General features: G+C 41.9%; 1 protein-coding gene across 2 annotated transcripts in view; it reads left to right on the top strand.

The window, feature by feature from the left end:
* Positions 1–9,658: 9,658 nt before the first annotated feature.
* The window catches only part of LOC143276649 (centaurin-gamma-1A-like), an 80,173-nt gene continuing 65,774 nt past the window's right edge, over positions 9,659–24,057 (top strand). For both annotated transcript variants that reach the window (XM_076581271.1, XM_076581270.1), the window contains exons 1-2: positions 9,659–9,891; positions 19,741–19,799. In XM_076581271.1, the coding sequence (XP_076437386.1) occupies positions 9,711–9,891; positions 19,741–19,799 (240 nt within the window). In that variant the 5' untranslated portion in view covers positions 9,659–9,710. The remainder of the gene's footprint in view (positions 9,892–19,740; positions 19,800–24,057) is intronic.

Raw genomic sequence — 24,057 nt, 5'->3', positions numbered from 1 at the left:
TGACCCCCAGGTCACACCATGTACACGTCACAGTTATCCTGACCCGCAGGTCACACCATGTACACGTCACAGTTATCCTGACCCGCAGGTCACACCATGTACACGTCACAGTTATCCTGACCCCCAGGTCACACCATGGACACGTCACAGTTATCCTGACCTCCAGGTCACACTATGTACACGTCACAGTTATCCTGACCCCCAGGTCACACCATGTACACGTCACAGTTATCCTGACCCCCAGGTCACACTATGTACACGTCACAGTTATCCTGACCCCCAGGTCACACCATGGACACGTCACGTCACAGTTATCCTGACCCCCAGGTCACACCATGTACACGTCACAGTTATCCTGACCCCCAGGTCACACCATGGACACGTCACAGTCATCATGACCCCCAGGTCACACCATGGACACGTCACGTCACAGTTATCCTGCCCCCGAGGTCACACCTTGGCTCAAACTTCATAATCCAAAACACCACAACACAGCAGCGTCCGTCAATCCTTTGAACATAAAGGGTGGTGGGGTTTGGGAGTGGGGGTGGGGTGGGGGGTGGGGTGGGTGGGTGTGAGGTACAGTTACAATCGTTTTACACGACCTAAATCCAGGAAACACCTGTGGTATAGACCCTGTTCAGACCTTGTTGACCAGATTCAATGTGCCCCAAGTCCCCTTGTGTACGTATGGTGTCCCTCAAGGCTCAGTCTTCGGGCCGGTCTTCTTTGCCGTGTATATACTCAGCCATTGTAAGCTCAGTAAGATGATGGTACTGAAGTGTCTGGTGTGTCTTACCACACAATTTTTGTTCTGTCCTGACAGATTGTCTCTTGTATCAAGGATGTTTTCTGTCGATCAACAGCAACACACAAATGCAAAACACTGACAAAACGGATGTAATGTCTGTTGTTCCAGTTTGGTTTCAAACTGGTTGACAGTGAGTCGGCAGACATAGGCAGCTGCGATATCGCACTGAAGGATCTTGGAATGGGTAATACGTTGTGCATGCCAGAACACGCTGGCACGGTCTGCCACGCGTGATTTCTTGATGCATTACACCAGTCAGGCCATTCTTTCTCCCTTTATTCATGCGCTGTGTGGGGATGATTCATCACTTTTGTCATTACTATGTAACATTTGTACATTTGAGAAGGAAGGAAGGAAGGAACTACACACCTACAGACTACACACCTACACACTACACACCTACACACTACACACATCACAACTACATAACTACACACATCACAACTACATAACTACATACATAAATAACAGCACAGCCATCAAATCAAACAAGATAGGTAACTGCTGTGCAATATATAATTGATTGCCTCCCTTCAACGCAGTTGTCACACAGTTTGTAACGTGGGCATATCTCGGTCTGTGTCACGTGACTGATTGTTGTGGCCACCTAGCGGGGAGATGGTGGAATCTGCACCCAGAGTGACCGCCCCTGGCCAAAACAGACAACTTGAAGTCACTTATTGTTTTCTACTTTGAAGAGGAAAGTAAAGGGGAAGCACTGATAATGACACAAGCCACAGGTATCAAGCCCACGTCGGCCAACAATCGCCCTGTGCGTTGACGGTCTGCTGTCTTCCTTATCTCTCCTTCAGGCCTCCGTCACAACCCCCCCCACGCCCCCCCCCCCCCCCACACCCACACACCCACACCCCCACACCCACACACACACAACACACACCCACACCCACACCCACCCACCTACACCCCCCCGTAATATCACTCAAAGTGAAAAGACGTTGAATTAAAGAAAACCCTGACTGTATCGACACTGGTTTTAAAAGCTGGGAAGTGAGAAAACCCTGACTGTATCGACACGGGTTTTAAAAGCTGGGAAGTGAGAAAACCCTGACTGTATCGACACTGGTTTTAAAAGCTGGGAAGTGAGAAAACCCTGACTGTATCGACACGGGTTTTAAAAGCTGGGAAGTGAGAAAACCCTGACTGTATCGACACGGGTTTTAAAAGCTGGGAAGTGAGAAAACCCTGACTGTATCGACACGGGTTTTAAAAGCTGGGAAGTGAGAAAACCCTGACTGTATCGACACGGGTTTTAAAAGCTGGGAAGTGAGAAAACCCTGACTGTATCGACACGGGTTTTAAAAGCTGGGAAGTGAGAAAACCCTGACTGTATCGACACGGGTTTTAAAAGCTGGGAAGTGAGAAAACCCTGACTGTATCGACACGGGTTTTAAAAGCTGGGAAGTAAGAAAACCCTGACTGTATCGACACGGGTTTTAAAAGCTGGGAAGTGAGAAAACCCTGACTGTATCGACACGGGTTTTAAAAGCTGGGAAGTGAGAAAACCCTGACTGTATCGACACTGGTTTTAAAAGCTGGGAAGTGAGAAAACCCTGACTGTATCGACACGGGTTTTAAAAGCTGGGAAGTAAGAAAACCCTGACTGTATCGACACGGGTTTTAAAAGCTGGGAAGTGAGAAAACCCTGACTGTATCGACACTGGTTTTAAAAGCTGGGAAGTGAGAAAACCCTGACTGTATCGACACTGGTTTTAAAAGCTGGGAAGTGAGAAAACCCTGACTGTATCGACACGGGTTTTAAAAGCTGGGAAGTAAGAAAACCCTGACTGTATCGACACGGGTTTTAAAAGCTGGGAAGTGAGAAAACCCTGACTGTATCGACACGGGTTTTAAAAGCTGGGAAGTGAGAAAACCCTGACTGTATCGACACGGGTTTTAAAAGCTGGGAAGTCAGAAAACCCTGACTGTATCGACACGGGTTTTAAAAGCTGGGAAGTGAGAAAACCCTGACTGTATCGACACGGGTTTTAAAAGCTGGGAAGTAAGAAAACCCTGACTGTATCGACACGGGTTTTAAAAGCTGGGAAGTGAGAAAACCCTGACTGTATCGACACGGGTTTTAAAAGCTGGGAAGTGAGAAAACCCTGACTGTATCGACACGGGTTTTAAAAGCTGGGAAGTGAGACCCGCGGAGAAGGGCTGGAAGAGGAAAGTGACATCAGCAGAGGGAGGGAGGGGGTGGGGGGGGGGGGGAGGAAGGAATTAAAACCGAGAAAACAGATGTGAGCGGGAAGGACGGGGGCTGGAGAGTTTTAAGATGTGAGTTCAGGATGACAAGGGAGATAACATAGCGCCGTTGCTACCACACCCACAGATCTGGACAGGGGAGGGAAGCAGGAAGACAAGACAAGGGATTATCCCCCGTCGTTTGGTCTGGCCCACAGCCCTATAGTAACCTGTCTATGTGACATGTCTACTGCACTGTGACATGTCTACTGCACTATGTGACATGTCTACTGCACAAGATGACAAACCTATAGTAACCTGTCTACTGCACTATGTGACATGTCTACTGCACAAGATGACAAACCTATAGTAACCTGTCTACTGCACTATGTGACATGTCTACTGCACTGTGTGACATGTCTACTGCACTGTGTGACATGACTACTGCATACTGCACCGTGTGACATGACTACTGCATACTGCACCGTGTGACATGACTACTGCACTGTGTGACATGACTACTGCACCGTGTGACATGACTACTGCACCGTGTGACATGACTACTGCATACTGCACCGTGTGACATGACTACTGCACCGTGTGACATGACTACTGCATACTGCACCGTGTGACATGACTACTGCACCGTGTGACATGACTACTGCACCGTGTGACATGACTACTGCACCGTGTGACATGACTACTGCACCGTGTGACATGACTACTGCACCGTGTGACATGACTACTGCATACTGCACCGTGTGACATGACTACTGCATACTGCACTGTGTGACATGACTACTGCACTGTGTGACATGACTACTGCATACTGCACCGTGTGACATGACTACTGCACCGTGTGACATGACTACTGCATACTGCACTGTGTGACATGACTACTGCACTGTGTGACATAACTACTGCATACTGCACCGTGTGACATGACTACTGCACTGTGTGACATGACTACTGCACCGTGTGACATGACTACTGCATACTGCACCGTGTGACATGACTACTGCATACTGCACCGTGTGACATGACTACTGCATACTGCACTGTGTGACATGACTACTGCATACTGCACTGTGTGACATGACTACTGCACTATGTGACATGTCCACTGCACCGTGTGACATGACTACTGCATACTGCACCGTGTGACATGACTACTGCATACTGCACCGTGTGACATGACTACTGCACCGTGTGACATGACTACTGCACTGTGTGACATGACTACTGCACTGTGTGACATGACTACTGCACCGTGTGACATGACTACTGCACTGTGTGACATGACTACTGCATACTGCACTGTGTGACATGACTACTGCACCGTGTGACATGACTACTGCATACTGCACCGTGTGACATGACTACTGCATACTGCACCGTGTGACATGACTACTGCACCGTGTGACATGACTACTGCATACTGCACCGTGTGACATGACTACTGCATACTGCACTGTGTGACATGACTACTGCACTGTGTGACATGACTACTGCACCGTGTGACATGACAAATGACATGACTACTGACCTATGTAATGTGCAGATATGTAGTGACGTGTCCACTGTTCTGTGTCAATGCATTGGGACCTCACGACAAGGGAGACAACAGAGACAAGAAGACGGCATTATTTATCCTTTGCTTCTCCCCCTCCCCGCCCACTATCCCCCCCCCCTCTCCTCCCCCCGGATGGGGAGGAGGATTTCAAACGAACACTACGTTTAATTCAGTGGTGTAAGCTGTGGAGATCACGAACACCACGTTTAATTCAGTGATGTAAGCTGTGGAGATCACGACCATTACGTTTGATTTAGTGGTGTAAGCACAGGAGAACACTAACACTATGTTTAATTTAGTGGTGTAGGGTAGACAGAACACTCACACTACGTTTAATTTAGTGGTGTAAGGTAGGGAGAACACTCACACTACGTTTAATTTAGTGGGTGTATGTGTGAATGTGTGCCTCCATGTTTTACATTTATTTGCTTATTTATCATCATTGTTGTCTTATTTATTTATTTATTTATCTATTATTATTGTTATTATTATTATTACTACTACTTTTTTATATTATAATTATTATTTATTTAATTAATTAATTATTTATTTATTTATTTATTTATGTACGCTTATAGTTGACTTCATCAAGTTTTTGCGCCTTATACATATTATTAGTAGTGGTAGTAGTTTTTTTAATATTTTTATATGTATTTATCTATTATTTATTCACCCCCTTTTTTTTCTCAAGGCCTGACTAAGCACGTTGGGTTACGCTGCTGGTCAGGCATCTGCTTGGCAGATGTGGTGTAGCGTATATGGATTTGTCCGAACGCAGTGACGTCTCCTTGAGCTACTGAAACAGAAGCTGAAACTTAATTTAGTGGTGTGAGGTAGGGAGAACACTCACATTACGTTTAATTTAGTGGTGTAAGGTAGGGAAAACACTAACACTATGTTTAATTTAGTGGTGTAAGGAATGAAAACACTAACACTACGTTTAATTTAGTGGTGTAAGGTACGGAAAACACTAACACTACCTTTAATTTAGTGGTGTAAGGTAGGGAAAACACTAACACTACGTTTAATTTAGTGGTGTAAGGTAGACAGAACACTCACACTACGTTTAATTTAGTGGTGTAAGGTAGGGAAAACACTAACACTACGTTTAATTTAGTGGTGTAAGGTAGGGAAAACACTAACACTACGTTTAATTTAGTGGTGTAAGGTAGACAGAACACTCACACTACGTTTAATTTAGTGGTGTAAGGTAGGGAGAACACTCACACTACGTTTAATTTAGTGGGTGTATGTGTGAATGTGTGCCTCCATGTTTTACATTTATTTGCTTATTTATCATCATTGTTGTCTTATTTATTTATTTATCTATTATTATTGTTGTTATTATTATTATTATTACTACTACTACTTTTTATATTATAATTATTATTTATTTAATTATTTATTTATTTATCTATTTACTTATGTGCGCTTATAGTTGACTTCACCAAGTTTTTGGGCCTTATACATATTATTAGTAGTGGTAGTATTTTTTTTTTATATGTATTTATCTATTATTTATTCACCCCCTTTTTTCTTTTTCTCAAGGCTTGACTAAGTGCGTTGGGTTACGCTGCTGGTCAGGCATCTGCTTGGCAGATGTGGTGTAGCGTATATGGATTTGTCCGAACGCACTGACGTCTCCTTGAGCTACTGAAACTGAAACTGAATTTAGTGGTGTAAGGTAGGGAAAACACTCACACTACGTTTAATTTAGTGGTGTGAGGTAGGGAAAACACTGACACTACGTTTAATTTAGTGGTGTGAGGTAGGGAAAACACTGACACTACGTTTAATTTAGTGGTGTAAGGTAGACAGAACACTCACACTACGTTTAATTTAGTGGTGTGAGGTAGGGAAAACACTACGTTTAATTTAGTGGTGTGAGGTAGGGAAAACACTAACACTACGTTTAATTTAGTGGTGTAAGGTACTGACAGAACACTGACACTACGTTTAATTTAGTGGTGTAAGGTAGGGAAAACACTAACACTACGTTTAATTTAGTGGTGTAAGGTAGGGAGAACACTCACACTACGTTTAATTTAGTGGTGTAAGGTAGCGAAAACACTAACACTACCTTTAATTTAGTGGTGTAAGGCACTGACAGAACACTCACACTACGTTTAATTCAGTGGTGTAAGGTGGACAGAACACTCACACGACGCTTAATTCAGTGTAGGAAGACCTGAAGCATGTCACACAACACACATGACAGTCAGTCGAACAAACGCAGAGAGTGAGGTTGAACAAAAGAAACCACGAGCCTCTGATTCCAGCCAACAGTGCAATGCATCAGGCACACGTGTTTGTGAAAGACATGTCATCACAAACTTGGAAATAAATACATAAAAAAACTGACTCGCGTTTTTATTCACTTAACCTTACACAGATTTGCACACACACACACACACACACACACACACACACACGTGCAGAGAGTGTGTGACAGAGACAGCGATACGGAAACAGATACAGAGACCGAGAAATGCAGGCAGAGAGAGAGAGAGAGATCCCCCCCTCCAGTTCCGCCAACCGTCCGTCAGTCACAAGGAATCGGACAAATATAGCACTCCCAAACAAGTCCTGAAATGGGCACGTGTTCTTTTTTCTTGCTCAGCGTAGAGAGCAAACCAAATGTAAATTCCAGAAATCGTTGGATAGTTTTTATTTGGCAAAAATACCTGCTCAAACTACCTGTGCTGTTTCTCCGAGAGCAGACAATTCAAGGGAGATTATGCTCTCGTCTAGACATCAAAAATATTCCGCATGCGCAATGTATCGTTCGAGGTCTGAACGTTTATGGTCACAACCACAAAACTACAAAAGCAGAAAACATTATTTTTGTTGTTGTTGGTGATTTCCATTACAAAACGAAAACAATAACAAAGATGATACAAAAAAATAAAAACTATAACAATAGGAAAAAACACCATTCCCATATAAGGGAAAAAATTGATGTGATACTATAAATAAAACAAGTTAAAGGATTCTGATTTGAAGTGACTCGGGGATAGTGTAAACAAATAAAGCACATAAATATCGCTCTTTGTGAAGCACAAGAAGAAAGGAGAAACGCACATTATCGACCCAGATGTAACTGATACTTTTGCTTCGTCAAAATGATGATACTATTCATATACTGAAGACAGCTCTGAAAAATAAACAGTCACGTTGTCAGGCTATGCATCTTTTTACAAGTACGTACGTACACTTTATATACATCGAATATGCATGTATATTTAGAAAGGCTGCATTACGGCCAGCGAAAATGTAGTTTGTTTATATGGCAACTAACTATAACTTAACAATTATATGTGTTTTTCATCGTCATAGTCATAATCATTAAAAAAAAAGAAAAAAAGTTTATGTTTGAATCATTTTGATTATATATCGGCAATAATTTCAACTGGACAGAAACATTAATCATTGACACAATCAGTGTAGCAAAAAAAGAAAAGAAAAGAGAGAGTTGTCATATTCAGGCACACAAGAAATTATGTGTAATGTCATTACGTAATAAACAATCAATATGTAAATATACGTATATCTTTTATTGCATTACATTTCAAGGACTGAGAATTAACGTACCGTTGTAACATTTTTGTATATATCTACAGCTGTAGCTTTGATTAAAGATAGTTGTAGGGACTAGTTTAGTTTGTAAAATATTATATGTCAATGAATAACTGTTGCAGTTACATGAGAACTTTCAGGTTTACAAAATGTTTGCAATTTGCAAAATGATTTATTTTAATCAGTTTCTAAAAAAAGAAGAAAAAGCAAATAAAAATCAAAACAACCCCCCCCCCCAAAAAAAAAACAAACAAACAAACAAACAAACAAAAAAACACCACACACACACACACAAAAACCAACAAAAAAAACAACAACCCCCCCCCAAAAAAAAACAAACAAACAACAACAACAACAACAAAAAACAAAACAAAAACAAAACAAAACAAAAAACAAACAACAACAACAAAAACAACAACAAAAACAACAACAACAACCTGTCCTCAATATTTACCGTCATTGAAGAGTAAAATTGTTATTCTCTTGGCCTTTTCCAAGACAAGACAAGACAAGACAAGACACTGAAGACAAGACACGACACTGCATGAAGACAAGACAATACGAGACGTACAGGAAAATACCGTGCAAGATCGAAAGGACGTATGTTCATTTCAACCGATCCCCATATAAATGCAAGCAACTTAATTTGCAAAGTCGTTTTCAAAACAGCAAAAGAGTTGTTTACCTGCTTTTGTCTTCCTCCACATAACCGGCAGGTTAAGAGCATCATAAACAATATGTGGTTGTGAATGTGTGTGTGTGTTTACGTGTTTGGTATATGGTGTACTTTATGTATGTATGTATGTTTATAAGTGTGTGTACCTCTTTTATTGTAAACGACACAAGCTCCCTGACAGGATGGTGTGAGCGTCAATCATTATGATGATGATGATGATGATGATAATGATAATGATAATGATGATGATAACAACAACAACAATGATGATGATGATGATAATAATATAATATATATAATATATAATGATGATGATGATGATAATAATATAATGTATATAATATATAATGATGATGATAATGATGATAATATTATCATCATCATCATCATCCTCATTATCACAATATTAGAAGTATATTTGATTATGTTGATATTTTTCATTGATTCATTCAACTTATGCATGAATTAAGCTGCATGTAGATCGACTGAACCGTACGCATGCAGTTTAAACGACTTCGCAATGTTTTTTAAAAATAAAATACGAAAACAACAGAGAGAGAGAGAGAGAGAGAGAGAGAGACATCTTATTCGGACACGCACAGCTCCAGTGTTCAAGAGTTACAGTTCCTTTCAAAAACGTCTGTGTGTATGGGAGAAGAAAGTTTGAAAACTCAAATATCTGTCCCATTGACAGTTTTCGATACCAAGCAAGAGTGCATGAAAACCTATTGCCAACCGACTGATTCTGCCGATCTGCCCTGCGCTGCAAAATCCGAATTTGTGGTGTGTAGCCACACATTTCTCGGTTGACAGAATTCTGCCAGTCGATCACGATGAGTACGTCGGTAAAGGGATGATCGCAACAAATCATGAAAATGAATGTGCGGAGCCCGATGCAATCGTACTGGAGCAACTCCCTGGCTGTTCGTCAGGAGATCCAGCGATTTGAGAGCGTTCATCCCAGCATTTACGCCATTTATGACTTAATTGAAGCGATTCCAGACCCATTGATTCAGCAGCAGATTCGAGAGCATGTTGTATGCATCGAGGGTGAGTCACTGTGCCTTTTACTTCATTCTCTCGCCTTTCATTTCACAAGTGTGAAACACTGTTGCATGTAACGATTTATCATCGATTTAGTCATGTGAACTGATGTTGTGACGGGTGGTTTGGCGAGGGAACGGGATGGCATGAAGATGTCGACCGCCCGCCCGCTTCACTTTACGGTCTGTTCTGGGACTGACAGAAGTTATGCCAGTTCCGGGCCCGGATTCCGCCCGTGGAGCATCGCCGCTAATCTAATCATCAGGAGCCGCTTGTGTCAGTCGGCGTGCTGCCTGGAACACTGTGAACAGTACTTTACTGCCGCAAGTGTGTGTGTGTGTGTGTGTGTGTGTGTGTGTGTTGGGGGCGGAGGAGGGGGATAGGAGGTGTTTTTCCCGTGAGTGCTTGATGAAGGGGAGGTGGGTACATCATTAGCATCTGTTATCTGTGAAGAGGCCACACCCACCCAAGGGAATAGGGGAGAGCAAAGTGTTTTCTTCATCAAGGGGGTAGAACATAAACATTGGGTAGAGTTGATATGGTTGACAGCTTTCCACTGTACAGAGATGGTGTTGGTGATAACTGTACCACCAAGCAGATAATCACTGGTGGATGTGGTACCAGTAATAACACTGTATTACCAAGCAGATATACACTGGTAGATATATACAGTGTGAATAATAATGCTGTACTACCAAGCAGGTTAACACTATAAATATGTATATCCATCGATCTATATTATATATTTATATATATGTATATTATATAGCGTGAATGATAACACTGTATTACCAAGCAGAGTAACACTGGTGGATATATATATATGATGTAAATAACAACACTGGTGGATATATATATGGTGTGAATAATAACACTGTACTACCAAGCAGGTTAACACTGGTGGATATATATACTAATATAGTCATTTGGATGAGACAATAAACCGAGGTCCATGTGCAGCATGCACTTAGTGCATGTAAAAGAACCCACGGCAACAAAAGGGTTGTTTCTGACAAAAAAATCTGTAGAAAAATCCACTTTGATATTGAAAAACAAATAAATATGCAAGCAGGAAAAAAAAGAAAAAAAAAAGGTCGGCGCTGTAGTGTAGTGACGTGCTCTCCCTGGGGAGAGCAGCCCGAATTTCACACAGAGAAATCTGTTGTGATAAAAAGAAATACAAATACACAAATACAAATACAAATATATAATCTCTCTCTCTCTCTCTCTCTCTCTCTCTAATATATATATATATATACATATTATATATATTTTTTTATGGTGTGAATAACACTGTACTACCAAGCAGGTTAACACTGGTGGATATATCTATATATATATATATATATGTATGTATATGGTGTCAGTAATGACACTGTGCTACCAAGCAGATTAGCACTTCTAGCTATCGGTGGTGTAAATAATAATGTTCACCATACTAGAGGTGGTCTCAGTGATAACTGTATTTCCAAGCAGATTGACACTGGTAGAGGTGGTCTCAGTGATAACTGTATTTCCAAGCAGATTGACACTGGTAGAGGTGGTCTCAGTGATAACTGTATTTCCAAGCAGATTGACACTGGTAGAGGTGGTGTCAGTGATAACTGTATTTCCAAGCAGATTGACACTGGTAGAGGTGGTCTCAATGATAACTGTATTTCCAAGCAGATTGACACTGGTAGAGTTGGTCTCAGTGATAACTGTATTTCCAAGCAGATTGACACTGGTAGAGGTGGTGTCAGTGATAACTGTATTTCCAAGCAGATTGACACTGGTAGAGGTGGTCTCAGTGATAACTGTATTTCCAAGCAGATTGACACTGGTAGAGGTGGTGTCAGTGATAACTGTATTTCCAAGCAGATTGACACTGGTAGAGGTGGTCTCAATGATAACTGTATTTCCAAGCAGATTGACACTGGTAGAGGTGGTCTCAGTGATAACTATATTTCCAAGCAGATTGACACTGGTAGAGGTGGTCTCAATGATAACTGTATTTCCAAGCAGATTGACACTGGTAGAGGTGGTCTCAGTGATAACTGTATTTCCAAGCAGATTGACACTGGTAGAGGTGGTGTCAGTGATAACTGTATTTCCAAGCAGATTGACACTGGTAGAGGTGGTCTCAGTGATAACTGTATTTCCAAGCAGATTGACACTGGTAGAGGTGGTCTCAATGATAACTATATTTCCATGCAGATTGACACTGGTAGAGGTGGTCTCAATGATAACTGTATTTCCAAGCAGATTGACACTGGTAGAGGTGGTCTCAATGATAACTGTATTTCCAAGCAGATTGACACTGGTAGAGGTGGTCTCAATGATAACTATATTTCCAAGCAGATTGACACTGGTAGAGGTGGTCTCAGTGATAACTGTATTTCCAAGCAGATTGACACTGGTAGAGGTGGTCTCAGTGATAACTGTATTTCCAAGCAGATTGACACTGGTAGAGGTGGTGTCAGTGATAACTGTATTTCCAAGCAGATTGACACTGGTAGAGGTGGTGTCAGTGGGAGGGATGCCTATAGGTAACGCGTCCACCTAGGAGGCGAGAGAATCTGAGTGCACTGGTTCAAATCCCATAGTCGCCAGTATTTTCTCCCCCTCCACTAGACCTTGAGTAGTGGTCTGGATGCTAGTAATTTGGATGTGACGATAAACCAACATCCCATGTACAGTATGCACTTAGTGCACATGAACAAACCGACAGCAACAAAAAGGTTGTCCCTGGCAAAATTCTGTAGAAAAATCCACTTCCATTGGAAAAAAACAAAAGAAAACCGCAGGCGGGGGGGGGGGGGGGGGGGGGAGAAGGGCAGCGTTCTCAGTGTCAGACTGTTGTATCAGTACTAGTTTTATCTTCTGTTAGTGGGTAAATTAACACTGGTAGACTGTTGTATCAATACTAGTTTGATTACTGTTCTTCTACTAGTGGGTAAATTAACACTGGTACTGGTAGACGTTTGTATCAATACTAGTTTTACTGCTGTACTTCTGCTCGTGGGTAAATTAACACTGGTGTACTGCTACTAGTACTACTACTAGTGGGTAAATTATCACTGGTAGACTGTTGAATAAGTACTAGTTTTTACTACTGTGCTACTACTAGTTGGTAACTTAATACTGGTAGACTGTTGTATCAATACTGGTTTTACTACTCTACTACTACTGCTAGTACTACTATTACTATTGGACATTTATATAGCGTGTTTGTCCAGAAATGCTGCTCAGAGCGCTTCACATTTCATTCCACACTCCCTGCCTCCTCTACCAATACTCCCCTCCACCCCCTCACACACACACACACACACACACACACGGAAGCACGTGCCAGAAAACATACAACTGAACATTGGAAACCACCAACCCACCATGACGCCCTCCAAAAAACGCATCCCTGCAACACGCACTCATGTACACACACACACACATGAATGCATGGACACTGGCCAGCACCCTGCCACACACGCGGCAAACAGTCTCGACACAAAAAAACATGCTGTCAGTCCACAATTCCTTGCTTACAAATGCACCCAAAACCAGATTACACCAAGGTCAGGAAACAACAACAACAACAAAATATCAACAATGAAAAAACTGCTGTTATTGCTATTGGAAAAGATGTGTTTTCAGAACAGACTTAAAAGATTTCAGCGAGACAGAAAGATGCAAATTTTCTGGCAGTTTGTTCCAACAATCACTAAGCCTGGAAAGAAAAGGGCCTATGACCCTGTTGCTTCTTCTTTACACCCGGAAGTTTCAATAGCCTGCCATCAGAAGCATAATGAAGGTGACGAGTTGGAATGTACACTTTATGGAGTTCAGAGAGGTAGCGAGGGCCAGAGCTTGAGAGGGCAGAAAGCTTGTATTCAATTCTTTTTGAAACTGGTAGCCAGTGAAGAGAGTGGAAGAGAGGAGTAACGTGTTCAAATTTGGAGGATCTGAAGATAAATCGAGCAGCATTGTTCTGGACACTTTGAAATTTATCCAGTGAAGTTTTTGGAATGCTGACAAGAACCGAGTTGCAGTAATCAACCCTAGACAAAACAGTTTACAGACTGATGTTTTGGTTGCTTCCATGGACAGGTAATGGCGGATGGAACTAATTCTTCACAGCTCAAGATAAGCTGAGTAAACTAACACTGGTACTGTGGTTGACTGTTTTATCACTACTACTGGTACTAGTTTCATTACTGTACTACTACTAGTGTGTAAATTAACACTGGTAGACCGTTGAATCAGTACTAGTTTTACTACTGTACTTGTGGGTAAATTAACACTGCTACTGAGTAACCTGAGTAGCACACGCACACTCACTCACTCTCACACACACACACACACTCACACACTCACACACACACACACACACACACACACACACACACACACACACACACACACACACACATGGTATGTTGTATCAGTGTGACAGAGGCGCCATGGCCGAAGCAGTGAGGCATTCATTGTATTTCATTGTATTTCTGATCCAGTGATGTCCAGTGATGAGGCATTCATTGTATTTCATTGTATTTCTGATCCAGTGATGTCCAGTGATGAGGCATTCATTGTATTTCATTGTATTTCTGATCCAGTGATGTCCAGTGATGAGGCATTCATTGTATTTCATTGTATTTCTGATCCAGTGATGTCCAGTGATGAGGCATTCATTGTATTTCATTGTATTTCTGATCCAGTGATGTCCAGTGATGAGGCATTGTATTTCATTGTATTTCTGATCCAGTGATGTCCAGTGATGAGGCATTGTATTTCATTGTATTTCTGATCCAGTGATGTCCAGTGATGAGGCATTCATTGTATTTCATTGTATTTCTGATCCAGTGATGTCCAGTGATGAGGCATTGTATTTCTGATCCAGTGATGTGCAGTGATGAGGTTCGGCATGGTGTTGTGTTCATGAGAAAGACACCTTGCTCTGGTTGTCCTCTCTCCACCCAGGTGTGAATGGCTAACCTGGGTAAAGGTGGAGATTTTTCCCGGTGTGAATGGCTAACCTGGGTAAAGGTGGAGATTTTTCCCGGTGTGAATGGCTAACCTGGGTAAAGGTGGAGATTTTCCCTGGTGTGAATGGCTAACCTGGGTAAAGGTGGAGATTTTTCCCGGTGTGAATGGCTAACCTGGGTAAAGGTGGAGATTTTTCCCGGTGTGAATGGCTAACCTGGGTAAAGGTGGAGATTTTTCCCGGTGTGAATGGCTAACCTGGATAAAGGTGGAGATTTTTCCCGGTGTGAATGGCTAACCTGGGTAAAGGTGGAGATTTTTCCCCTGGTGTGAATGGCTAACCTGGATAAAGGTGGAGATTTTTCCCCTGGTGTGAATGGCTAACCTGGATAAAGGTGGAGATTTTTCCCCTGGTGTGAATGGCTAACCTGGGTAAAGGTGGAGATTTTTCCCGGTGTGAATGGCTAACCTGGGTAGAGGTGGAGATTTTTCCCTGGTGTGAATGGCTAACCTGGGTAAAGGTGGAGATTTTTCCCTGGTGTGAATGGCTAACCTGGGTAAAGGTGGAGATTTTTCCCTGGTGTGAATGGCTAACCTGGATAAAGGTGGAGATTTTTCCCGGTGTGAATGGCTAACCTGGATAAAGGTGGAGATTTTTCCCGGTGTGAATGGCTAACCTGGGTAAAGGTGGAGATTTTTCCCTGGTGTGAATGGCTAACCTGGGTAAAGGTGGAGATTTTTCCCGGTGTGAATGGCTAACCTGGGTAAAGGTGGAGATTTTTCCCGGTGTGAATGGCTAACCTGGGTAAAGGTGGAGATTTTTCCCGGTGTGAATGGCTAACCTGGGTAAAGGTGGAGATTTTTCCCGGTGTGAATAGCTAACCTGGATAAAGGTGGAGATTTTTCCCGGTGTGAATGGCTAGGTGTGAATGGCTAACCTGGGTAAAGGTGGAGATTTTTCCCGGTGTGAATGGCTAACCTGGATAAAGGTGGAGATTTTTCCCGGTGTGAATGGCTAACCTGGGTAAAGGTGGAGATTTTTCCCGGTGTGAATGGCTAACCTGGATAAAGGTGGAGATTTTCCCTGGTGTGAATGGCTAACCTGGGTAAAGGTGGAAAATCTCCCGGTGTGAATGGCTAACCTGGGTAAAGGTGGAGATTTTTCCCGGTGTGAATGGCTAACCTGGGTAAAGGTGGAGATTTTTCCCGGTGTGAATGGCTAACCTGGATAAAGGTGGAGATTTTTCCCGGTGTGAATGGCTAACCTGGATAAAGGTGGAGATTTTTCCCGGTGTGAATGGCTAACCTGGGTAAAGGTGGAGATTTTTCCCGGTGTGAATGGCTAACCTGGGTAAAGGTGGAGATTTTTCCCGGTGTGAATAGCTAACCTGGGTAGAGGTGGAGATTTTTCCCCGGTGTGAATGGCTAACCTGGATAAAGGTGGAGATTTTTCCCGGTGTGAATGGCTAACCTGGATAAAGGTGGAGATTTTTCCCGGTGTGAATGGCTAACCTGGGTAAAGGTGGAGATTTTTCCCGGTGTGAATGGCTAACCTGGGTAAAGGTGGAGATTTTTCCCGGTGTGAATGGCTAACCTGGGTAAAGGTGGAGATTTTTCCCGGTGTGAATGGCTAACCTGGGTAAAGGTGGAGATTTTTCCCGGTGTGAATGGCTAACCTGGGTAGAGGTGGAGATTTTTCCCGGTGTGAATGGCTAACCTGGGTAAAGGTGGAGATTTTTCCCGGTGTGAATGGCTAACCTGGGTAAAGGTGGAGATTTTTCCCGGTGTGAATGGCTAACCTGGATAAAGGTGGAGATTTTTCCCGGTGTGAATGGCTAACCTGGGTAGAGGTGGAGATTTTTCCCGGTGTGAATGGCTAACCTGGATAAAGGTGGAGATTTTTCCCTGGTGTGAATGGCTAACCTGGGTAAAGGTGGAGATTTTTCCCGGTGTGAATGGCTAACCTGGATAAAGGTGGAGATTTTTCCCGGTGTGAATGGCTAACCTGGATAAAGGTGGAGATTTTTCCCGGTGTGAATGGCTAACCTGGGTAAAGGTGGAGATTTTTCCCGGTGTGAATGGCTAACCTGGGTAAAGGTGGAGATTTTTCCCGGTGTGAATGGCTAACCTGGGTAAAGGTGGAGATTTTTCCCGGTGTGAATGGCTAACCTGGATAAAGGTGGAGATTTTTCCCGGTGTGAATGGCTAACCTGGGTAAAGGTGGAGATTTTTCCAGTCTCCCAGGTCAACATCATGTGCAGACCTGCAAGTGCCTGAACACCCTTTGTGTGTCTTCACAATAGAAGATCAAATATGCACTTTAAATATCCTGTAATCCATGTCAGCATTTGGCGGGTTATGGAAACAAGAATATACCCAGCATGCACACCCTGAAAATGGAGTATGGTCGCCTACATGGCAGGGTAAATTAAATAAAACGGTAATACACACAGATTGTTATATGTCTAAGTGTGTAACTGTGCATGCCAGAAATCTGATTAAATGACACAGGGAACGAATGATGAGTGCCCAGTGGCAGTCATCAGTCAGCTCTACCCAGGTAGGCAGGCTGCTGTGCTAATGACCCTGAGTTTGTAAAGCGCTTAGAACTTGGGTCTCTGACCGAGGATATGCGCTATATAAGTGTCCATGTATTTGTAGAATGCTTAGAGCTTGGTCTCTGACCGAGGATAGATGCTATATAAATGTCCATGTGTTTGTAAAGTGCTTAGAGCTTAGTCTCCCACCGAGGATAGATGCTATATAAATGTTCATGTGTTTGTAAAGCACTTAAGCTTGGTCTCTGACCGAGGATAGATGCTATGTAAGTGTTCATGTGTTTGTAAAGTGCTTAGAGCTTGGTCTCCGACTGAGGATAGATGCTATATAAGTGTCCATGTGTTTGTAAAGTGCTTAGAGCTTGGTCTCCGACTGAGGATAGATGCTATATAAGTGTCCATGTGTTTGTAAAGTGCTTAGAGCTTGGTCTCCGACTGAGGATAGATGCATAAGTGTTCATGTGTTTGTAAAGTGCTTAGAGCTTGGTCTCCGACTGAGGATAGATGCTATATAAGTGTCCATGTGTTTGTAAAGTGCTTAGAGCTTGGTCTCCGACTGAGGATAGATGCTATATAAGTGTCCATGTGTTTGTAAAGTGCTTAGAGCTTGGTCTCCGACTGAGGATAGATGCTATATAAGTGTCCATGTGTTTGTAAAGTGCTTAGAGCTTGGTCTCCGACTGAGGATAGGCATTATTGTATCCATAAGTACATACCTGACCAGGTGGGGAAGGTGAAAATGGCAGAAAGAGATGATAGTACGCTGCCTTCCAGCGCTGAATCCCAGACACCATGGATGAGAATTCTCTGTCCAATACTGAATAGCCATGAAAGGCTTCAACAGTTACGGTGACAGGTCCCCCAGCCTTTAACAGCCATTGGGCAGTGATCAGTATCAGTATCAGTAGCTCAAGGAGGCGTCACTGCGTTCGGACAAATCCATATACGCTACACCACATCTGCCAAGCAGATGCCTGACCAGCAGCGTAACCCAACGCGCTTAGTCAGGCCTTGAGAAAAAAAAAAAAAAAAAAAAATGTATATATATATATATATATATATATATATAGAGAGAGAGAGAGAGAGAGAGAGAGAGAGAGAGAAGCGTACATACATAAATAAATAAATAATAATTATGATGGGCAGTGAATTCACATCTACTGTTTCTAGGCTGTGAAACCTTTAAACTTTAACCTTTGACTGCTGACTCTTCTTGAAGTCAGGTCTGTTCCATATGCAGAGGAAAAAGCCATACAATGTACACTGAAATGTCTGTAAAAGCCATACAATGTACGCTAAAATGTATGTAAAAGCCATACATGGTAAACTACAGTGTCTGTAAAAGTCATACAATATACACTAAAATGTCTGTAAAAGCCATAGAATGTACACTGAAATGTATGTAAAAGCTGCTTCATCCATTCAGTCACTTCAGCGCATACAAAACTCTGCTGCTTGACTTGTCCTCAGAAAGAAAAGATCTGAGCACATCAGGAATATATGTGACATCAATAGTGATGGTTAACTGTAATGTTGCTCTGTCACCAGCCAGGAATATATGTGACATCAATGATGATTGCTCTGTCACCAGCCAGGAATATATGTGACATCAATGATGATGGTTAACTGAAATATTGTTCTGTCACCAGCCAGGAATATATGTGACATCACTGATGATGGTTAACTGAAATATTGTTCTGTCACCAGCCAGGAATATATGTGACATCACTGATGATGGTTAACTGAATTATTGTCTGTCAGCAGCCAGGAATATATGTGACATCAATGATGATGGTTAACTGAAATATTGCTCTGTCACCAGCCAGGAATATATGTGACATTACTGATGATGGTTAACTGTAATATTGTTCTGTCACCAGCCTGGAATATATGTGACATCAGTGATGATTGCTCTGTCACCAGCCAGGAATATATGTGACATCAATGATGATGGTTAACTGAAATATTGTTTGGTGTCCCCCCCCCACCCCCCCAACTGAAATATTGTTCTGTCACCATCCAGGAATATATGTGACATCACTGATGATGGTTAACTGAATTATTGTTCTGTCACCAGCCAGGAATATATGTGACATCACTGATGATGGTTAACTGAATTATTGTTCTGTCACCAGCCAGGAATATATGTGACATCAATGATGATGGTTAACTGAAATATTGTTCTGTCACCAGCCAGGAATATATGTGACATTACTGATGATAGTTAACTGTAATCTTGTTCTGTCACCAGCCAGGAATATATGTGACATTACTGATGACAGTGTAATGTAATGTAATGTAATGTAATGTAATGTAATGTAATGATGACTGTGTGCAGATTCCTTTGTCAACAGCCAGGAATGGACACTGAGCCGTGCTGTCCCAGATCTCAAACTGGTAACACATTGTAACACTACTGGCTGTAACACACAGCTGTCTGTAACAGTTACTAACACACTGCTGGCTGTAACACACAACTGTCTGTAACAGTTACTAACACATGACTGGCTGTAACACACAACTGTCTGTAACACACTACTGCAACACTATTGTCTGTAAAACACAACTGTCTGTAACACACAACTGTCTGTAACACTACTGACTGTAACAGTTACTAACACACTAATGGCTGTAACACACAACTGTCTGTAACATACTACTGTCTGTAATACACTGCTGGCTGTAACACATTACTGTCTGTAACACTACTGTCTGTAAAACTACTCTCTTTAACACACAACTGTCTGTAACACACTACTGTCTGTGACACTACTGTCTGAAACACTGATATCTGTAATGCTACTGTCTGTAATACACTATTGTCTGTAACACACTACTGTCTGTAACACATAACTAGCAGTAACACTACTTGCAGTAACATACTACTGTCTGTAACACACTGTAACACTAATGCCTGTAACACTACTGTCTAACATACTGCTATCTGTAACACACTACTGACTGTAACTCACAACTGTCTGTAACACACTGCTATCTGTAACATACAGCTTGCTGTGAAACTACTGTCTGTAACACACTACTGTCTGTAACTCAGTAATTTTTGTTACACACAAGTGGCTGTAACACTACTGTTCAACTGGAAAGAATATTTTACTTTTTTATTTTTGAACTGATTGTTTTTAATGTGTGAAGACAATTTATCATTGGTGTGTGTGTGTGGGTGGGGTGGGAGGAAGGGGGGGGGGGGGTTGCGCATGCGTGTGTGCACATGCAAGGTGAATTTAAGGTGAATTCAAGGTGAATGTTGCTAGCATTTTTTTCTGCAACTGGTATTCTGAACAAACCAAATTTGTGTGATTAGATGATACTTGATAGAACTTTGTGAATATGACTTTTCCAATCATTCCTTTTTTAAACTTGTGTGTTAAGATGGTAGAATTTTGTGAATTCAACTTTTAAATTCCAAACATCCCTTTTCAAACTTCTGTGATAAGATGGTAGAACTTCATGAATTCGACTTTTAAATTCCAAACATCCCTTTTCAAACTTCTGTGATAAGATGGTAGAACTTCATGAATTCGACTTTTAAATTCCAAACATCCCTTTTCAAACTTCTGTGATAAGATGGTAGAACTTCATGAATTCGACTTTTAAATTTCAAACATCCCTTTTCAAACTTGTGCAATAAGATGGTAGAATTTTATGATACAACTTTCAAATTCCAAACATCCCTTTTCAAACTTGTGCAATAAGATGGTAGAACTTTATGAATACAACTTTCAAATTCCATTCAACCCTTTTCAAACTTGTGTGATAATAATAATAATAATAATAATAATAATAATGATAATAATAATGGATACTTATATAGCACACTATCCAGAAATCTGCTCTATGTGCTTTACAAAAACGCTTTTGTTAACATAAAACATTACATCAATGTTACATACACACACCAAAATGTGACCACACACACACACACACACACACACACACACACACACACACACACACACACACACACACACACACACACACACACACACACACACACACTGCATACATACATTTTAACATACATTTGTATCTAACAGCTACCCTAACACATACGCACACATAGGCAGGCACAAACTTACATAAACACACGCACATACAATACACATTCATATACATGCATGTAGTTATGTACACATACATATGTATACACACATAGTCAAGTACAGCTAACGCAAAGGAAGTGGACCTGCCACAATTGAACTTATTGCTGAGGGAAAAGGTGAGTTTTGAGACGAGATTTAAAAGATGCGAAGGAATCAGAATGACAGAGGTTATCAGGGAGCTTGTTCCACGTCTTTGGCGATTGAAAAGAAAACGATCTGTGTCCATAGGTCTTACTTCTGACGTGAGGTATCCTGAGAAGTCGAGTATCAGAGGAAGAATGGAGCTGGCGAGATGGGGTATATATATGGAGGAGTTCAGAAAGATACTTGGGGCCAGATCCGTTGACTGAAGAAAAGGTCAGAGTGGATAGCTTATAGTCTATTGGATCAGAAACAGGCAACCAGTGGAGAGACTGAAGGAGAGGAGAAACATGGTCAAATTTAGAAGCTCTGCAAATGAGTCTGGCAGCGTTATTCTGAATTCGTTGGAGTCTAACAGATATTTGGGAAGGCTGGCCAAAAGAGAGTTGCAGTAATCCAATCTTGAGAGAACCAGAGAGCATACAAGTGTCTTGGTTGCATCGGTTGAGAGATAGTGGCAGATGGAGCTGATTCTGTGCAGTTCCAAATAGGCAACTTTACAGATATTCGAAATGTGCTGTTGGAAGGAAAGAGACTGGTCTAGGATTACACCAAGACTGCGAACAGAAGGAGAAAGTGAAACAGGTGTGCTATTGATCAGAACAGAGTCAGGAAAGGAAGGATGTTGACGAAACTTCTTTGGACAGGTTATCATAAATTCAGTCTTATCATCATTTAGTTGCAGCTTGTTGAGAGTCATCCAGTCCTTTAGGCCAGCAATGCACTCCTGTGTTTGAGTCACCAGTGCATCAAATTCAGCTATGGAAGCCGACTGATAAAGTTGTGTGTCATCAGTAAAGCTCTCATGCGACATCGCATGATGACTGATGACATCCGACACAAGAGCCGCATACAGCACGAAAAGAACAGTTTACTGATACGGACCCCTGTGGGATGGTAGAACTTTATGAATACAACTTTCAAATTCCAAACATCCCTTTTCAAACTTGTGTGATAAGATGGTAGAATTTTATGAATACAACTTTCAAATTCCAATCATCCCATTTCAAACTTGTGCGATTAGATGGTAGAATTTTATGAATTCAGCTTTCAAATTCCAATCATCCATTCATGATGATACGCCAGACAGGGTGAAAGATGAAGCATGAATGTGATGAAAGTCACCAGTTGGCAAAACAGGAAAATCCTGACAGAGCTCATGTCTTGCATTTAGAGGCCTTTAAGTTTAACTTGACTGTCAACATGAAGGCCGCCAGTCAAAACAGGAACCAACCTTGACAGAAACCAGATCTTGCATACATTACAGTCTTCATCAAACTTGCCACAAGGGTCGATCATGGTAAGAACTAAAGCCCAGTAGAGTCAGGTCAGGTGTCAAGAGTTCAAGGTCACAACATGACACAATAAAAAAATAAAAAAAAAAAAGACCGAAGAAAAGAAGAAGAAGAAGAAAAAAGAAAAGAAATGGTCATTTTAGTCCGATTTCATCAAGCATGGCATTAGTGACTGGCTATGTATTGTCAGTGCATGGACACTGAAAGGCAAGAGGCGAGAGGTCAAGGTCACAACATGACACAACGAGGACAAAAGGATAGAACTTGGATTTTAAAATCTAGTTTTCATCAAACATGGAATCGGTGATTGCTTACTTATAGTATACTCAGCTTTTGGACTGTTAGAAAAGTTTACAAGCCAGCAGTCAAGGTCACATCAATATGTTGATGAAAAAACTATCATCACTTCAGTGTGATTAAGGATCATTGAGTGCTAGCACATCACTACATTTTGAGTGTGAATTCTTTTTTTTTGTAGTGAGGATTATTTATTTTAATGCCACTGCATGTTTAATTAAAAAAGAAAGTCAGTTGTTAATGTTGTGTGGTGTTGAGGGAATTGTGGGAAGGTTGTTGATGGTGTGTGGTGTTGAGGGAATTGTGGGAAGGTTGTTGATGTTGTGTGGTGTTGAGGGAATTGTGGGAAGGTTGTTGATGGTGTGTGGTGTTGAGGGGATTGTGGGAAGGTTGTTGATGGTGTGTGGTGTTGAGGGGATTGTGGGAAGGTTGTTGATGGTGTGTGGTGTTGAGGGACTTGTGGGAAGGTTGTTGATGTTGTGTGGTGTTGAGGGAATTGTGGGAAGGTTATTGATGGTGTGTGGTGTTGAGGGAATTGTGGGAAGGTTATTGATGTTGTGTGGTGTTGAGGGGATTGTGGGAAGGTTGTTGATGTGTGGTGTTGAGGGGATTGTGGGAAGGTTGTTGATGGTGTGTGGTGTTGAGGGGATTGTGGGAAGGTTATTGAATGTGTGTGGTGTTGCGGGGATTGTGGGAAGGTTGTTGATGTTGTGTGGTGTTGAGGGGATTGTGGGAAGGTTGTTGATGTTGTGTGGTGTTGAGGGGATTGTGGGAAGGTTGTTGATGTTGTGTGGTGTTGAG

This window comes from Babylonia areolata, chromosome 32, assembly GCF_041734735.1.
Source record: "Babylonia areolata isolate BAREFJ2019XMU chromosome 32, ASM4173473v1, whole genome shotgun sequence".
Lineage (NCBI taxonomy): Eukaryota > Metazoa > Mollusca > Gastropoda > Neogastropoda > Buccinidae > Babylonia > Babylonia areolata.
This window is presented reverse-complemented; position numbering and strand designations above follow the sequence as displayed.